At 35.7% G+C, this 14,123-nt stretch overlaps 1 protein-coding gene across 6 annotated transcripts in view; it reads left to right on the top strand.

Annotated features, from left to right (window-relative positions):
* Positions 1-14,123, top strand: part of RB1CC1 (RB1 inducible coiled-coil 1) — a 93,158-nt gene that overhangs the window by 46,271 nt on the left and 32,764 nt on the right. For all 6 annotated transcript variants that reach the window (XM_035011149.1, XM_035011143.1, XM_035011148.1 and 3 more), the window contains 7 exons: positions 2,001-2,185; positions 2,357-2,543; positions 2,628-2,709; positions 2,971-3,032; positions 4,409-4,512; positions 6,561-6,687; positions 6,771-8,671. In XM_035011149.1, the coding sequence (XP_034867040.1) occupies positions 2,001-2,185; positions 2,357-2,543; positions 2,628-2,709; positions 2,971-3,032; positions 4,409-4,512; positions 6,561-6,687; positions 6,771-8,671 (2,648 nt within the window). The remainder of the gene's footprint in view (positions 1-2,000; positions 2,186-2,356; positions 2,544-2,627; positions 2,710-2,970; positions 3,033-4,408; positions 4,513-6,560; positions 6,688-6,770; positions 8,672-14,123) is intronic.

Here is a 14,123-nt window from a genome sequence, read left to right as displayed (position 1 = left end):
GATAATTTTAAATGTGCTCATGAGAGACAAGGGATAACCTGTTGAAGTTAGGTGATATGTGGCTGTTGGAGCAACTTTTCACTCCTATATTTTTATGTGTTTGGCTGCCAAGGGATGTATAGAGGCAAGGGTTTTAACTGAGACATCACTTCCACAAACAAGTTTTCTCTGATTTTACAGTCTTGATCAGATCAGATTTATTTTCTCTTAGCATGTTGTACTTAGCCTATGTCATAATTTAAGTGATTATGTGGGGTTCTTTTAAATGATATTTCTTTTTTAAGAATATAAGCTCCAGGGCACCTGACTGGCTCAGTCGGAAGAGCATGTGACTCTTGATCTTGTGGCCATGAGTTTGAGCCCCACATTGGGTGTAGAAATTAAGAAAGAAAGGGCAGGGAGTCTGCTTCTCCCTCTGACCCTCCCCCCTCTCATGTGCTCTCTGTCTCTCTCATTCTCTCTGTCTCAAATAAATAAATAAAATCTTTAAAAAAAAAAAAAACAGGGTGCCTGGGTGGCTCAGTTGGTTAAGCGACTGCCTTCGGCTCAGGTCATGATCTTGGAGTCCCGGGATCGAGTCCCACATCGGGCTCCCTGCTCAGCAGGGAGTCTGCTTCTCCCTCTGACCCTCCTCCCTCTCGTGCTCTCTCATTCTCTCTCTCGCAAAATAAATAAATAAATAAATAAATAAATAAACAAACAAACAGATTCACATTTTTGCTTTTGGCAGCATTTGCATGTCTGTGCTTTTGGTGTCAGGAAATTCCTTATTAGTGGTTTAGAATTTAATTTGGGGGATTGATTATGTGTTTTTCTTGGATTCATTAAAAAGTAGTGGAAACCTATTAAGATTTTAACACAATTGATAAAAGCAATAAGTTATTTTTAAATTCAGAAAAAATATAGCCACAGTGGAACATATAGTGTATTGAAAAGGAAGTAAAGCATAAAATTTGTATTGAAATTGTCTTATTTTCAGATATTAAATGATTTTAACTTTAATACATGTCATTTAAATTTAAATATTTTCTTGAAATTTAGGAAGACATGAAACAGAAACAGAGAGAGAGCTACCAAAAAGTTAAAAGACACGCTATTGCCGGCCATATTGTTAAGTTCCTAGAAAGATAATTATTTACAGTAGCAAGTATGGCAGTCAGATAGACTTGCAAATTGTAAAACTATAACACAATAACTGTTTAGTAAGCAGAGTAGGAAAAAGAACCTATAAATACAATAAAAATGCTTAGTAATAACTTCATCAAGATGTCTTTGGACCTTTTTTTAAGTGTTTGCTGTTGGTTTGTTTTTTTTTTAATGTTTTCTGCACACAACTACCTTATTTTAAATATGGCACATCTGTCTAAATTAATTTATAGCCTAAACACAATCCCTACTTAGCAGAATGATGCAAAGCTCACCTACACCAAATAATAAAATGTATTGTAAAATTGTATTGTAAACATTTAATTTATTCTAATATGAGCACTGATACATATATATAGTGGAACAAAATATAGTCCAGAAATACTGGAGAGAGTAATGACTTCTTAATAAAAAGTACAGTCAATTGTTATTCATTTGGGGAAGGGTACAAAATACTATTGAATATCATTGATTAGATTAAGTCAGTTATTTCATGGCTTAAAATCAGTGACCATATTTTATTTAATGTCATGCTCTGACTGACCCATGGTGTGGTAGGAGTCTAGACACTTAGGTTCTAATTCTAATTTAACTATTAAGTGTGTCCTTGGATAAATTACTCTGTCTTCCCAGTGGGTTTCTTTTTTTTTCCTAGCATGAAAATGAAACAACTAGATGAGCAGAGTTCTTAAAAATGATCTTTTTTTATGAACATGTCTACATTCAGGATAGTGGATTTTAAAATCTTCTTTAAAAGTAGAGCAGTCATATTTAACAAAGATTTTCTTCTTAAATGAATGTTGGTATCTTTCATGAAACCAAGTTAATGTCCTTTAAAATATTTTCTCTCAAAGGGATTTTTAGCTAATCAGATGAGAGCTGAAAACTTGAAGGATGCATCTGTATTACCTGATTTGTGCCTGAGTCATGCAAATCAGTTGATGATTATGTTGCAAAATCATAGAAAACTGTTGGATATTAAACAGAAGTGTACCACTGCCAAACAGGAACTAGCAAATAACCTACATGTCAGACTGAAGTAAGTGATTCTCTTACATCTAATTTTGGATGTTTTGAAGTGATTTTTTAAATTTCTGCCAAGTAATGGAGTAATTTTTCTCTTGGCATTATATTGAAATACTTGATTGGTTGATTAATTTGGGATTAGATTATTCTTATAGAGTTTGTGTGTCTCAATTTCATTCTGTAGGTGGTGTTGCTTTGTAATGCTTCATGCTGATCAAGATGGAGAGAAATTGCAAGCTTTGCTCCGCCTCGTAATAGAACTGTTAGAGAGAGTCAAAATTGTTGAAGCTCTTAGTACAGTTCCTCAGATGTACTGCATAGCTGTTGTTGAGGTTGTAAGGAGAAAAATGTTCATAAAACACTACAGGGAGGTATGCAAGTTGAATTCTCTTTTCATTGTGTATGAGCCTTAATGAATTGGTGTGTGATATTAATGTAAGCTTTCCTCCTCTTAGTGGGTTGGTGCTTTAGTCAAAGATGGAAAGCGATTATATGAAGCTGAAAAGTCAAAAAGGGAATCCTTTGGGAAATTATTTAGTAAGTGTTCTTTACTAATTTATTTTTAATGAAAAATGCTGTTTTTATTTGTAGATAAGAATGTGTTACTATATAGCATGTATGTGATAGTAGTTACCATTGAAATCTGGAGAAACATTCCTTTTAAGGTCTGTAGAGTTGAATCCATTGTTAAAATTTAAATATGAAGAATTGTTCATTTGTTTTTCAAAAACCAGAGATTTTTTTTTCCCCTGAAATATAAAGTTACAAAATAACCATATTGTTAATTTCTTTACACAGGAAAGTCCTTTTTAAGAAATCGTCTGTTTAGGGGATTGGACTCCTGGCCCCCATCCTTTTGTGTATGTATTAATTTTCTAACCATGACTAAATTTTGTATGTGTTCAAACCTCATTTCAGAAGTAGAGATATTTTCAGAAACATATAGAATTTCTTTTTATCAACATAAAAATGTTTTTGGTTTTAAAAGCGAGTTATCATGAAACTTTATTAAAGAATATTCATAGTTTTTGATCAGGAGTTTTCATAACGCAGGAGGATAAGCCATATTACACTGTTAAGCTGTTGATTGGTAGGAGTAGATTTTCTTATTATTTTATCTTCATCCTTCACCCTCCTCTCATTCTCTTTATCTTTCCCCTCCCTTATTTTCTCCCCCTCCCTGTCCTTTCTTTTCCTTCTGTCCTCTCCCCTTTTCATTTTCTTCACCACCACCACTACCACCCTCATTTTATTCATGTGTTTACAAATCAGAATAGGGTGACTCTTCAGGTGGCCTTCATTGAAACCCTGAAAAATAAGTGTGTGTTTTTAAATCAGGATTAGTGCGGACCATTCATTTTATTTTGTGAAAAAAATGATTCCACAGGTCAGAGAAGTTTCGGAAATGCTTCAGGTTTTTTGTTTGTTTTCTCTTCAGATGCACTGTTTAGCTATTAAACATTTTTTTTGTACTGCAGGATTTCTTAGGCCTTAAATGTATGTATTTTTTAATATCTAAGAATGAGTAATGTAATAGGGTTTCCCACACTCATTTATCTAGGACCTCTGTTTAATGAAGAGCATCTTGACATCTCTAAATCTGCTTAGGTAATGATTGAAACAACCGGAGTTACTTTAAAAGTTGTATTTCTTGGCAATATTATAAAGAAATGGTAGGACTTACCAGGTAATTTTTTTTAAGAAGCTGAAATTGACTAAGTTATTTTGAAAAGAGTGGAAAGATCAAGTGAAAGGCAAGGAAGGACATGTTACATAGGAAAAAACCTTTTACCATATTAAAACAACAAGGCATTCTAATAAATGATAGGAATAGACATAGAGCTAAGGCTAGAGAGATCTTCATGGTCATGTTATAAGTAAAACAAAAATTTGGGAATAGCTTATGTGCTGGTGAAACAAATGGGTTCCTTTAATGTTGACAGGATACTACCCCAGTTTTAAAAAGATGATGAGAAAGGGAGGAACAGCCACATCAGTTGATCACCAACAGCTATGGTTCTCAGTCATTTACAACTCAGAAAAATAGTTTACCATGTTGGTCATTGAATAGTTCTTCATTTTTATTTTATTCTATTTCTTAAATGTCAGTAGATGATTTGTAGCATTTTTGCTTCTTTGTTATATTGAAGTTAATCATAGTGAAAAATTACAAATTTGTACCCTGTGTTTTTTGGTAATTTTTTTATCTTTTTATTTTATTTTTGGGGGGGTACAGACACAGAAGCCTCGAAAGTTTGACTGTGAACTTCCAGATATTTCATTAAAAGATTTACAGTTTCTTCAGTCATTTTGTCCTTCAGAAGTTCAGCCACTCCTCAGGTAAATATCATTAGTATTTTTAACTTTAGTTATCATCTTAAAATGTTTTCATTATTTTGGAGCTATAGAAAGTAGCACTGATAGTCTCAGGAGATGCCAGCATATAGAAATATTTTATGATAGACTGACTTTCCTATGCTGCTTTAGGAAATTTCTAGGGAATATGCAAATGATCAGAAAATGAAGATAAAGGAAATTAGTGCCTTACATGTAATTAATTTTTTTCTAGTAATTACTCTATACTTTTTGTATACTGTGGGAGAGTTTTTTTTTTTTTTCCCAGTGCAAAAATTATTATACTCAACATAAACAGCATTTTTAGAAAAATATGAGATACAATCAACATCTAATCATTAGACATCTATGTTAAATTTTCATGCAATAATTTTAAAATACTATATAGGATGAATTAAAATCAAAACTTAGAAATTTTGAGTGTATTGCATCTGTTAATGAAAACTAATCATACATTTTCAACAAAGGGAAAAATAATGTCTGTGGAAAAAGAATTATTAAAATATTAAAAATACTTATTAAATAACTTCAAATAATGTAGTCTGAACTCAAAACCAAAACAAAACAAATCTGGTTTTCTAAATTTGTGTTGTAATTTAGACAAATATTTAAAATTTTGTTATCAATATTGTTTGAAATATTGAAATGTTATACATATTTGCTGAATAATCACAAAGATGCTTTCCTCAACTCAAAATTACATGTGTATATACTTGTATATTCTTCTAACATGTTTATATTGCCTTATCACACTTTAACACTCATTGCCATCTTGAGTTTATTTTGTGGTAATGACTAACATGGGCAGATGTTCCCTGCACCATTTTAATTTTTTTACTGATACAAAATCGAACTGCCATGAGATACAAAATTTGGATAATTTTAAATATGCTATTTTGCTATTAATATATATCATTATTCCATACAATTCATTACTCCTTCATATGCATTATTGGAACTTTAAAAAATAATTTTATAAGTTGAATTTTAAATAATTTTTTTGCATCTTTTTTATTGTTATGTTAATCCCCATACATGACATCATTATTTTTAGATGTAGTGTTCCATGATTCATTGTTTGTGCATAACACCCTGTGCTCCATGCAGAACATGCCCTTCTCAATACCCATCACCAGGCTAACCCATCCTCCCACCCCCCTCCCCTCTAGAACCCTCAGTTTGTTTTTCAGAGTCCATCATCTCTCATAGTTCGTCTACCCCTCCGATTTCCCCCCCTTCATTCTTCCCTTCCTGCTATCTTCTTCTTCTTTTTTTTTTTTCCTTAACATATATTGCATTATTTGTTTCAGAGGTACAGATCTGAGATTCAACAGTCTTGCACAATTCACAGCGCTTACCAGAGCACATACCCTCCCCAGTGTCTATCACCCAGTCACCCCATCTCTCCCACCTCACCCCCCACTCCAGCAACCCTCAGTTTGTTTCCTGAGATTAAGAATTCCTCATATCAGTGAGGTCATATGATACATGTCTTTCTCTGTTTGACTTATTTCGCTCAGCATAATACCCTCCAGTTCCATCCACGTCGTTGCAAATGGCAAGATCTCATTCCTTTTGATGGCTGCATAATATTCCATTGTATATATATACCACATCTTCTTTATCCATTCATCTGTCGATGGACATCTTGGCTCTTTCCACAGTTTGGCTATTGTGGACATTGCTGCTATAAACATCGGGGTGCACGTACCCTTTTGGATCCCTACTTTTGTATCTTTGGGGTAAATACCCAGTAGTGCAATTGCTGGATCATATGGTAGCTCTATTTTCAATTTTTTGAGGAACCTCCATACTGTTTTCCAGAGTGGCTGCACCAGCTTTCATTCTGTGGGAGAGTTTTAATTCATTACTTTAATGATTATGTCTTAGGTCTCTTAAGCTATTTCTGGTGTTGTTTGAAAGGGGATGATAGTACTGTTTTTTTTTTTTGACGTAGATCAAAATATTTGGTTGTAGGTATCCATTTTCTCATTATGAAATCACAAATCTAATTTGATTGCATTCTGTTTCAGGGTCCCCTTACTTTGTGACTTTGAACCTCTACACCAGCATGTACTTGCTCTACATAATTTGGTAAAAGCAGCACAAAGTTTGGATGAAATGTCACAGACCATTACAGATCTACTGAGTGAACAAAAGGCAAATTAAGTTCTTTCAAGTGGTTTGTTTCATTAGTGTAAAATGTTGCTGCAGCTCTGTAAGCCTATCCCTCTTTTTTCCAGGCATCCATGAGTCAGACTTCGCCACCGTCGGCTTCCTCACCACGGATAGAAAGTGCAACAGGAATTGCAACTACTACCTCACCAAGAACTCCTCCTTCACTCACTGTTCAGGATCCCTTATGTCCTGCAGTATGTCCCTTAGAAGAGTTATCTCCAGATAGCATCGATGCACATACATTTGATTTTGAAACTATCCCCCATCCAAACATAGAACAGACTATTCACCAAGTTTCATTAGACTTGGATTCATTAGCAGAAAGTCCTGAATCAGATTTTATGTCTGCTGTAAATGAGTTTGTAATAGAAGAAAATTTGTCATCTCCTAATCCTATAAGTGATCCACAGAGTCCGGAAATGATGGTGGAATCACTTTATTCATCTGTTATCAATGCAATAGACAGTAGACGGATGCAGGATACAAATGTATGCGGTAAAGAGGATTTAGGAGATCATGCTTCTCTGAATGTCCAATTGGAAAAATGTCGAGTTGTTGCCCAAGACTCGCACTTCAGCATACAAACCATCAAGGAAGACCTTTGCCACTTCAGAACATTTGTACAGAAAGAACAGTGTGACTTCTCAAATTCTTTAAAATGTACAGCATTAGAAATAAGAAACATTATTGAAAAAGTAAAACATTCTCTGGAAATAACACTAAATGAAAAACATCAAAAAGAACTGCAGTCTTTAAAAAGTGAATATGAAGGCAAACTTGATGCACTAATAAAGGAAAGTGAAGAAAATGAAAACAAAATTAAAAAGCTGAAAGGAGACTTGGTATGCCTTGAGGAGGTTTTACAAAATAAAGATAATGAATTTGCTTTGGTTAAACATGAAAAAGAAGCTGTCATCTGCTTACAAAATGAAAAGGATCAGAAGTTGTTAGAAATGGAAAATATAATGCACACTCAAAATTGTGAAATTAATGAACTGAAACAATCACGAGAGATAGTGTTAGAAGACTTAAAGAAGCTCCATGTTGAAAATGATGAGAAGATGCAGTTGCTGCGGACAGAACTTCATTGCTTAGAGCAAAGTCATCTAAAGGAGCTAGAGGATGCTCTGCATGTCAGGCACACACAGGAGTTTGAGAAAGTTATGACAGACCATAAAGTGTCTTTGGAGAAACTAAAAAAGGAAAATCAACAACGAATCGATCAGATACAAGAGTCTCATGCCACAGTTATCCAGGAAAAAGAACAACAGCTACAGGAATTAAAACTCAAGTTTTCAGATTTGTCAGACATGAGATGTAAGTTAGAGGTTGAACTTGCATTAAAGGAAGCAGAAACTGATGAAATAAAACTTTTGCTGGAAGAAAGCAGAGCCCAGCAGAAGGAAACCTTAAAATCTCTCCTTGAACAAGAGACAGAAAATTTGAGAGTAGAGATAAGTAAACTAAACCAAAAGATTCAGGATAATAATGAAAACTATCAGGTGGGCTTGGCAGAGCTAAGAACTTTAATGACAATTGAAAAAGATCAGTGCATTTCAGAGTTAATTAGTAGACATGAAGAAGAATCTGATATGCTTAAAGCTGAATTAAACAAAGTAACATCATTGCATCACCAAGCATTTGAAATAGAAAGAAAGCTGAAAGGAGAAATAGCTGAACTGCAGAGTAAATTGGATGCAGAATTGAGTGCTCTTGAAAAACAAAAAGATGAAAAACTCACCCAACAGGAAGAGAAGTACGAAGCTATTATCCAGAAACTTGAGAAAGACAAAGAGAAACTTGTCATGAGCCAGGAACAAGACAGAGAACAGTTAATTCAGAAGCTTAATTGTGCAAAAGAGGAAGCTATTCAGACTGCCCTAACAGAGTTTAAATTGGAGAGAGAAGCTGTTGAGAAAGAGTTACTAGAAAAAGTTAAACATCTTGAGAATCAAATAGCAAAAAGGTAAGAGTTACTTTAAAATTTAAAATTAAAATATTGGTGATTCAAATTTTAATTGTTTATGTAATCACAGTACCTTGATTTACTTATCTTAGGCCAATATAGTAATTGAGATATTTTTATAAAGTCAAGTCTTTTACTTTATTTATAGTCAGTGTTTCTTTCAAACATTTAAAAAAATAACAGACTACATAAGCTCATTAGTGGCTTTTAAAAATGGATGAATATCTTGGATTTCCAAAGAAATGATTTTTTGAAAATTTCAAATGTTTTCCAGGGCTTCTTCCTTTTTTAATTCATTAAGTTCCTTCTTTTGGTTTATTTGAATTTTTTACCTAATTTCTTCTGTTGAAAATTACTTTTTACCATTCTTTTTAAATTTCATATGTATGACAGATAACAGTTTCATCTGTGCTCACTTATTAAAGAGTAAATTCTAAATTGGGGCTAAATGTTTCATCACTGTTATTTCCTTGATGTTACAGTTTCAGTTATTCCCTCTGTGGTTCAAAAGATAATGTCTTTAAATTCCAGGTTTTATACAGTGGTGGGGTTTTTTTTCTTTTTTTGTATTTTTAATATTTTGACTGTCTGATATTACTACCTTTTGATCAGTATTTCTGCTCTTTAAACTTCATTCAGGTGTTTTATGGCCTAATGAACAACTTCTAGAACATTATCAGTTAGTTCTGTCATTAGTTCTTCTGAGTGAATATATTTATAGTTTGTATACCTTACATATTTTAACCTATTTCCTGCCTTTATCACTTTTACAATCTCTTGTGATAGACTTTCTGCTGGTGATATTCATATATTGGTATTCAGGTAAACCTCCCACTCTGTTTTGAAAACAGGAACTCTTTATGTATTCTGAGGGGATTGGAGGGTTTAATACAGGAATTAGGGCCTGCACAAATGTTTACAGAGCTGGGGGAGCTAAGGTCAAGGGAATGACTGCTGAAACTCCGGAAAACTCTGGGTGAAAGATCAGGAAAATAGATGCTGAAGTACCCACCGAAGCTGAGAGTTATTCATGGCTCCCTGGAAAATTGCTGTAGCAATCAAGAATCTCTTCAAAGCCCCAGTAATGTGGCTCAGTCTGCAACACAAAATGGGTAGTTCTCAGTTACTTGACAGGAAGCTCCTGTGGAATTTCATCTGGATGCACCTAGCTTTGGACTGCTTTTCTGCTTTCCAGATCTTGTGCATATTCTTTTTATTGGCAAACTTGCAGTTGAAGGGGATTCTGGGAAATACACATCTCTGTAGTATAGTGTAGATGAGATTCTAGAAGAGGAATGAAAGCAATGGCTGGATGATGACAGTCCAGCACTGTATACACTCCATTTCCGACTCAGGGGTCCTTTGTGTCTCTTTTACCCCTATTGAACTCCCAAATAAAGACACTTAAAATGTCATGTTTCTGTTGGACATGATTCAGCTTCTGTCTCATATCTTCTCAGATAGGCTCACCCGCTTCCAAAGGTGAGACTCAAACTTATGTCATTGTAGCCATCCTAGAATTCTGTTCGTTTATCTTTCTGTACATACACAATCTCTCTTTGATATTTTGTAGGCTAAATACTGAAATACAGGGTTAATTACAATTGTCACAACGCTTATTACATACTAAGATACCGAGAGAAGGGGATAAAGATAAAAAATTCATCCATATGTATAGGCTTAATTGTGGTAGTCTTTATTTCTATAACTAGTCTCATAACCCTAGTAGGTATTTACGGCTTCCTTCTATTTTTTACCTTAGACATTACCTCAGCTGATTTTACTTGACCTGAAGAGACTGCCAATAATGATTCCTCCTGTAATACAGTTGCTGTAGTTTCTCATTTGACTGTTTATCAGTGGACATGGCAGTGCCAAGAGATACCCTAGAAAAGCTTCTGACTTCCAGGCATATTCCTCTGCTTTACTGTGTAGGAACAACGGTTTCTCATTGATAAGTTATATCAGTACATACTGCAGCTTCCTTCTTTGTGTGTTGATTCAGTGCTGTGATGAGCCCTAGGTATCCCTGTGGTAGCTTAAGCTTCCAGGTGAGTGGGACCTTCGTTGTATCTCCTGGTAAAGGAATTCTTTTGGGGGTACCAAACAGGCACAGCCTAAAGTTGTAAGGATGAGAAGCAAAATTTTTGCTGTTGGCTCATTGAAATAATAGTTATTCCAATTTTGTTTTCCAAATTTTTATTTAAATTCTAGTTAGTTAACATATGTGTTACTCCAATTTTTATCATTGGTTCTCCAACCTATATATTCTAACTGTGGGAGAATTAGTTTCACATAGTAGTATTTGGTTCAGGACATGTACTGCATTCTTTACCCTAGCCATTCAGAATGACAGGGTGCCTGAGTGGCTCAGTCGGTTAAGTGTCCAACTCTTGATCTCAGCTCAGGTCTTGATCTTAGGATCTTGAGTTCAAGCGCCATATTGGGCTCCACACTGGTCATGGAACCCATCTGGTACTGTAATGAGTTTTTAGTACATTGATCCACGGTTTTATCAAACTAGCTGTTTAATGATTGGCATATGTGGTAAAATATGTGATTTCCATGGGCATGAGGCTATGGCTACATATCTTTCACTGTACAATGAAATTCCATGTTCAGAAGGAATTATAGTAGAATATAGCAGTGAATAAGCCTTTTTATATGTTCAGGAATGGTGGTTTTTGCAGAAATACTGTGGGCATGGAAAGTAATTCTATATGGAGAATAATAGACTGTTCTTGTGAAGATAGATTACTGTTCTTTTTATGATAGAAGCGGTCCAGTGTAATCAGCATGCCACCAAGTAGCTGGCATGGTCTCCCAAAGGAGCACTGCAATATCAGGGGGGCTCACTGCTAGTTACTAAATGTATAGAAATCCATATTGCTGAGCCCATATGTAACCTCACTTCCTGCCTGTATAGACTGTTGTTCATCAGCCTTTTGAATAGGACTGATTGATACAGAATGTTCAGGTTGCCCATCTGATTATTAAGAGGTTCCTCACAGTCAGACATAATATACTCAGAGAACTGACATGTCCTCATACTTAATATCCTGCACATTTCAAGAGGCTGGTCCTTATTTCTTTTCCAGAAATCTTCCCACCAGATTTCAGTCTAGTTTCTTCGAAGTCCCTCACTATCCAGCCAAGCCCTTGGCTGGCCAGTTGCTGTGAATCACTGTAAATCTTTGCCCCTGACCATTTCTCCTACTCGGTAACTTCAGGTACACTGCTTAACATAATGCCACTGGGAAGATTTCCCTTCACTGTTGTTCTTTAGAGCCACTCCTCAGTGGGGCTCTAATACCTCAGCCGTACTTTTGAATAGTGTCAGTATATTTTGCAGAATCATGATGAAACCAGGCCTCCCACTTTTTTTCATTCATAGTCAATGTCAGAGTCCTGATGGAGAGAAAGGAGGCAATGTAGCAGGAGAAAGCACCTTGGGAACCTGAATCTCTTGATCTGTTTGTTTGTACCATACTTGTGCCATATTTTCTTGGATCTCGTGTATGCCACATCTAACTTGTGATGGAATATTGCTGTGTATACCCAACTTTATGGTTTCATGACTTAGACAACATTCACTTTATGATGGGCAGCTCAGGACACACAGTAACTTGGGGGACCATGGTCAGTCTTTCAATTGCTACAGACCCAGTAGCAAGCCATAACTACTTTACAACAGAAAAATAGTTATGCACTTCAGAATTCCAAGGTTCTCAACTGTGATTCTCCTGTAGGACTTGTCAGAAGTTCTATACAGTATTCATTTCTGCTACAGACACTTCAGGCATCTTCTTGGAAGTGTGGCTCAAGGGGCAGAGCAACTTGCATGTTGCTCTGGAACTTACACAGAACCGGGAGTTAGTTCGTAAATGAGTCAGAGCAGCAATCCCAAATGTACTATCTATATTGCCTCCAAAATTCAGAGATGCTCACCTATAAGCAGCTTGTCCCTTGACATCTCATATGACTGGACCACTGGATACTTAGAAATTTCACTGTGCTGACAAGCTCCTGAATTTTCATGGTCTTTATTGCTCATCCTCTGGCATTCCTATGTCTTGCCCTGGTAGCTGAGGTAGTTGCTGCTTCCTATTTACTTGGCCTAAGGAGCATAAATGCCATAAATATATTGGGTTAATATGATATCTTTTTCCCCTTTTCCCCACCCCTCTCATGGATTAGTATTGATATCTTGAGGAATAGCAAGAAGACCAGTTTTTATCAGAGAACTAGAGAACTGGTATAATCCAGATATAAGACATTGGAAGTGTGTTGCTGTTGTTGTAGGTAAAATCTAACTGCTGCTTGTGGTCTGTACTAGAGGTTGACAAACTGGCCTCTGGGAATCCAGCTTCCCACTTGTTTTTGTAAATACAGCTCTATTGGAATACACAGATGCCCTTTCCTTTACCTATTTGTTGCCTGTGGTTGCTTTTGGAAGAAATGAGTAGGCATGACAGATCATCTCACTAACATGTTTACTCTTTTTCCCCTTACAAGAAGTTTGTCAGCCTCCAGTATATATTATGAAGAGGGAAGAAATCACTAAGTCACTAGCTCCATGTCAGGCAGTAGTGACCTTGTTGATTTACTCCAGCAAAGAGGTCCTATGTGAAATACAGTTTTCTTGGAGTCACTACCTGATTAAATTTATGAGAATCCATTATTTTTGTATGTTTTCTACAGGACACATACTTAAGTTGAATAAGAATGTTACAAAAATCGCCCTTACATCATATGAAATGAGAGACTGTTTTAGAGATTTCGCTTGGCTTTTTTTTACCATAATAGTTCCTCATTCCATGAGTAAGGGAACCAACAAGGAGTCGCTAACAGTTGCTTTTATGTGTATTCCACTAGAGATTCTGGATGTAAGGATGGACCCAAACTCCATTTATCACTTGGCTATTAGTAATCTCCTGGTGGACCACAGTGGCATTAGAGCCCCCTCAGAGCCAGTATTCATTTGTCCCCCAAAGGTTGGTTAATTACTTTCCCAGAATACATACTAAGCCTGAGAAGTGGACACAGGTCTCTATGCTAAAGACTATAAAGGAGACAAGATTATAAAATTCGGCATTGTAGTTGGTGACTGACTCAGATCTTGGGATTAGGTGAGGGGTGGTGATTCTCCTTATTTAAATTAGCTTTCTGAGCACTAAATATTGAGTTTTTAAAAAACAATTTTAAAAAGTTTTAATAATCCTTTATCATCCTGTTCTGTTATGGCCCTGTGGACAGCCAGTGCCAAAGATTTATCTGGGTCAGACCTGATTGCTGCTCTGGCTCTGCTCCCTGTAATAATACCACATCATGTCGCTGGTTAAGTGCCACTAATTGGCCTCTACCACTCCAGAATCCTGTCATTCCCATTAAATTCATTGAATTTCAGTGATTTCATCTCTCTGCTATCCCTGTTTTGCATAGTACCATTACA

The sequence above is a fragment of the Mirounga leonina genome, unplaced genomic scaffold (assembly GCF_011800145.1).
Source record: "Mirounga leonina isolate KUSES-001 unplaced genomic scaffold, KU_Mleo_1.0 Mir_165, whole genome shotgun sequence".
In the NCBI taxonomy this organism is placed as follows: Eukaryota; Metazoa; Chordata; class Mammalia; order Carnivora; family Phocidae; genus Mirounga; species Mirounga leonina.
Note: the sequence above shows the minus strand (reverse complement) of the source record. Positions and strands in the feature narration are given on the sequence as shown.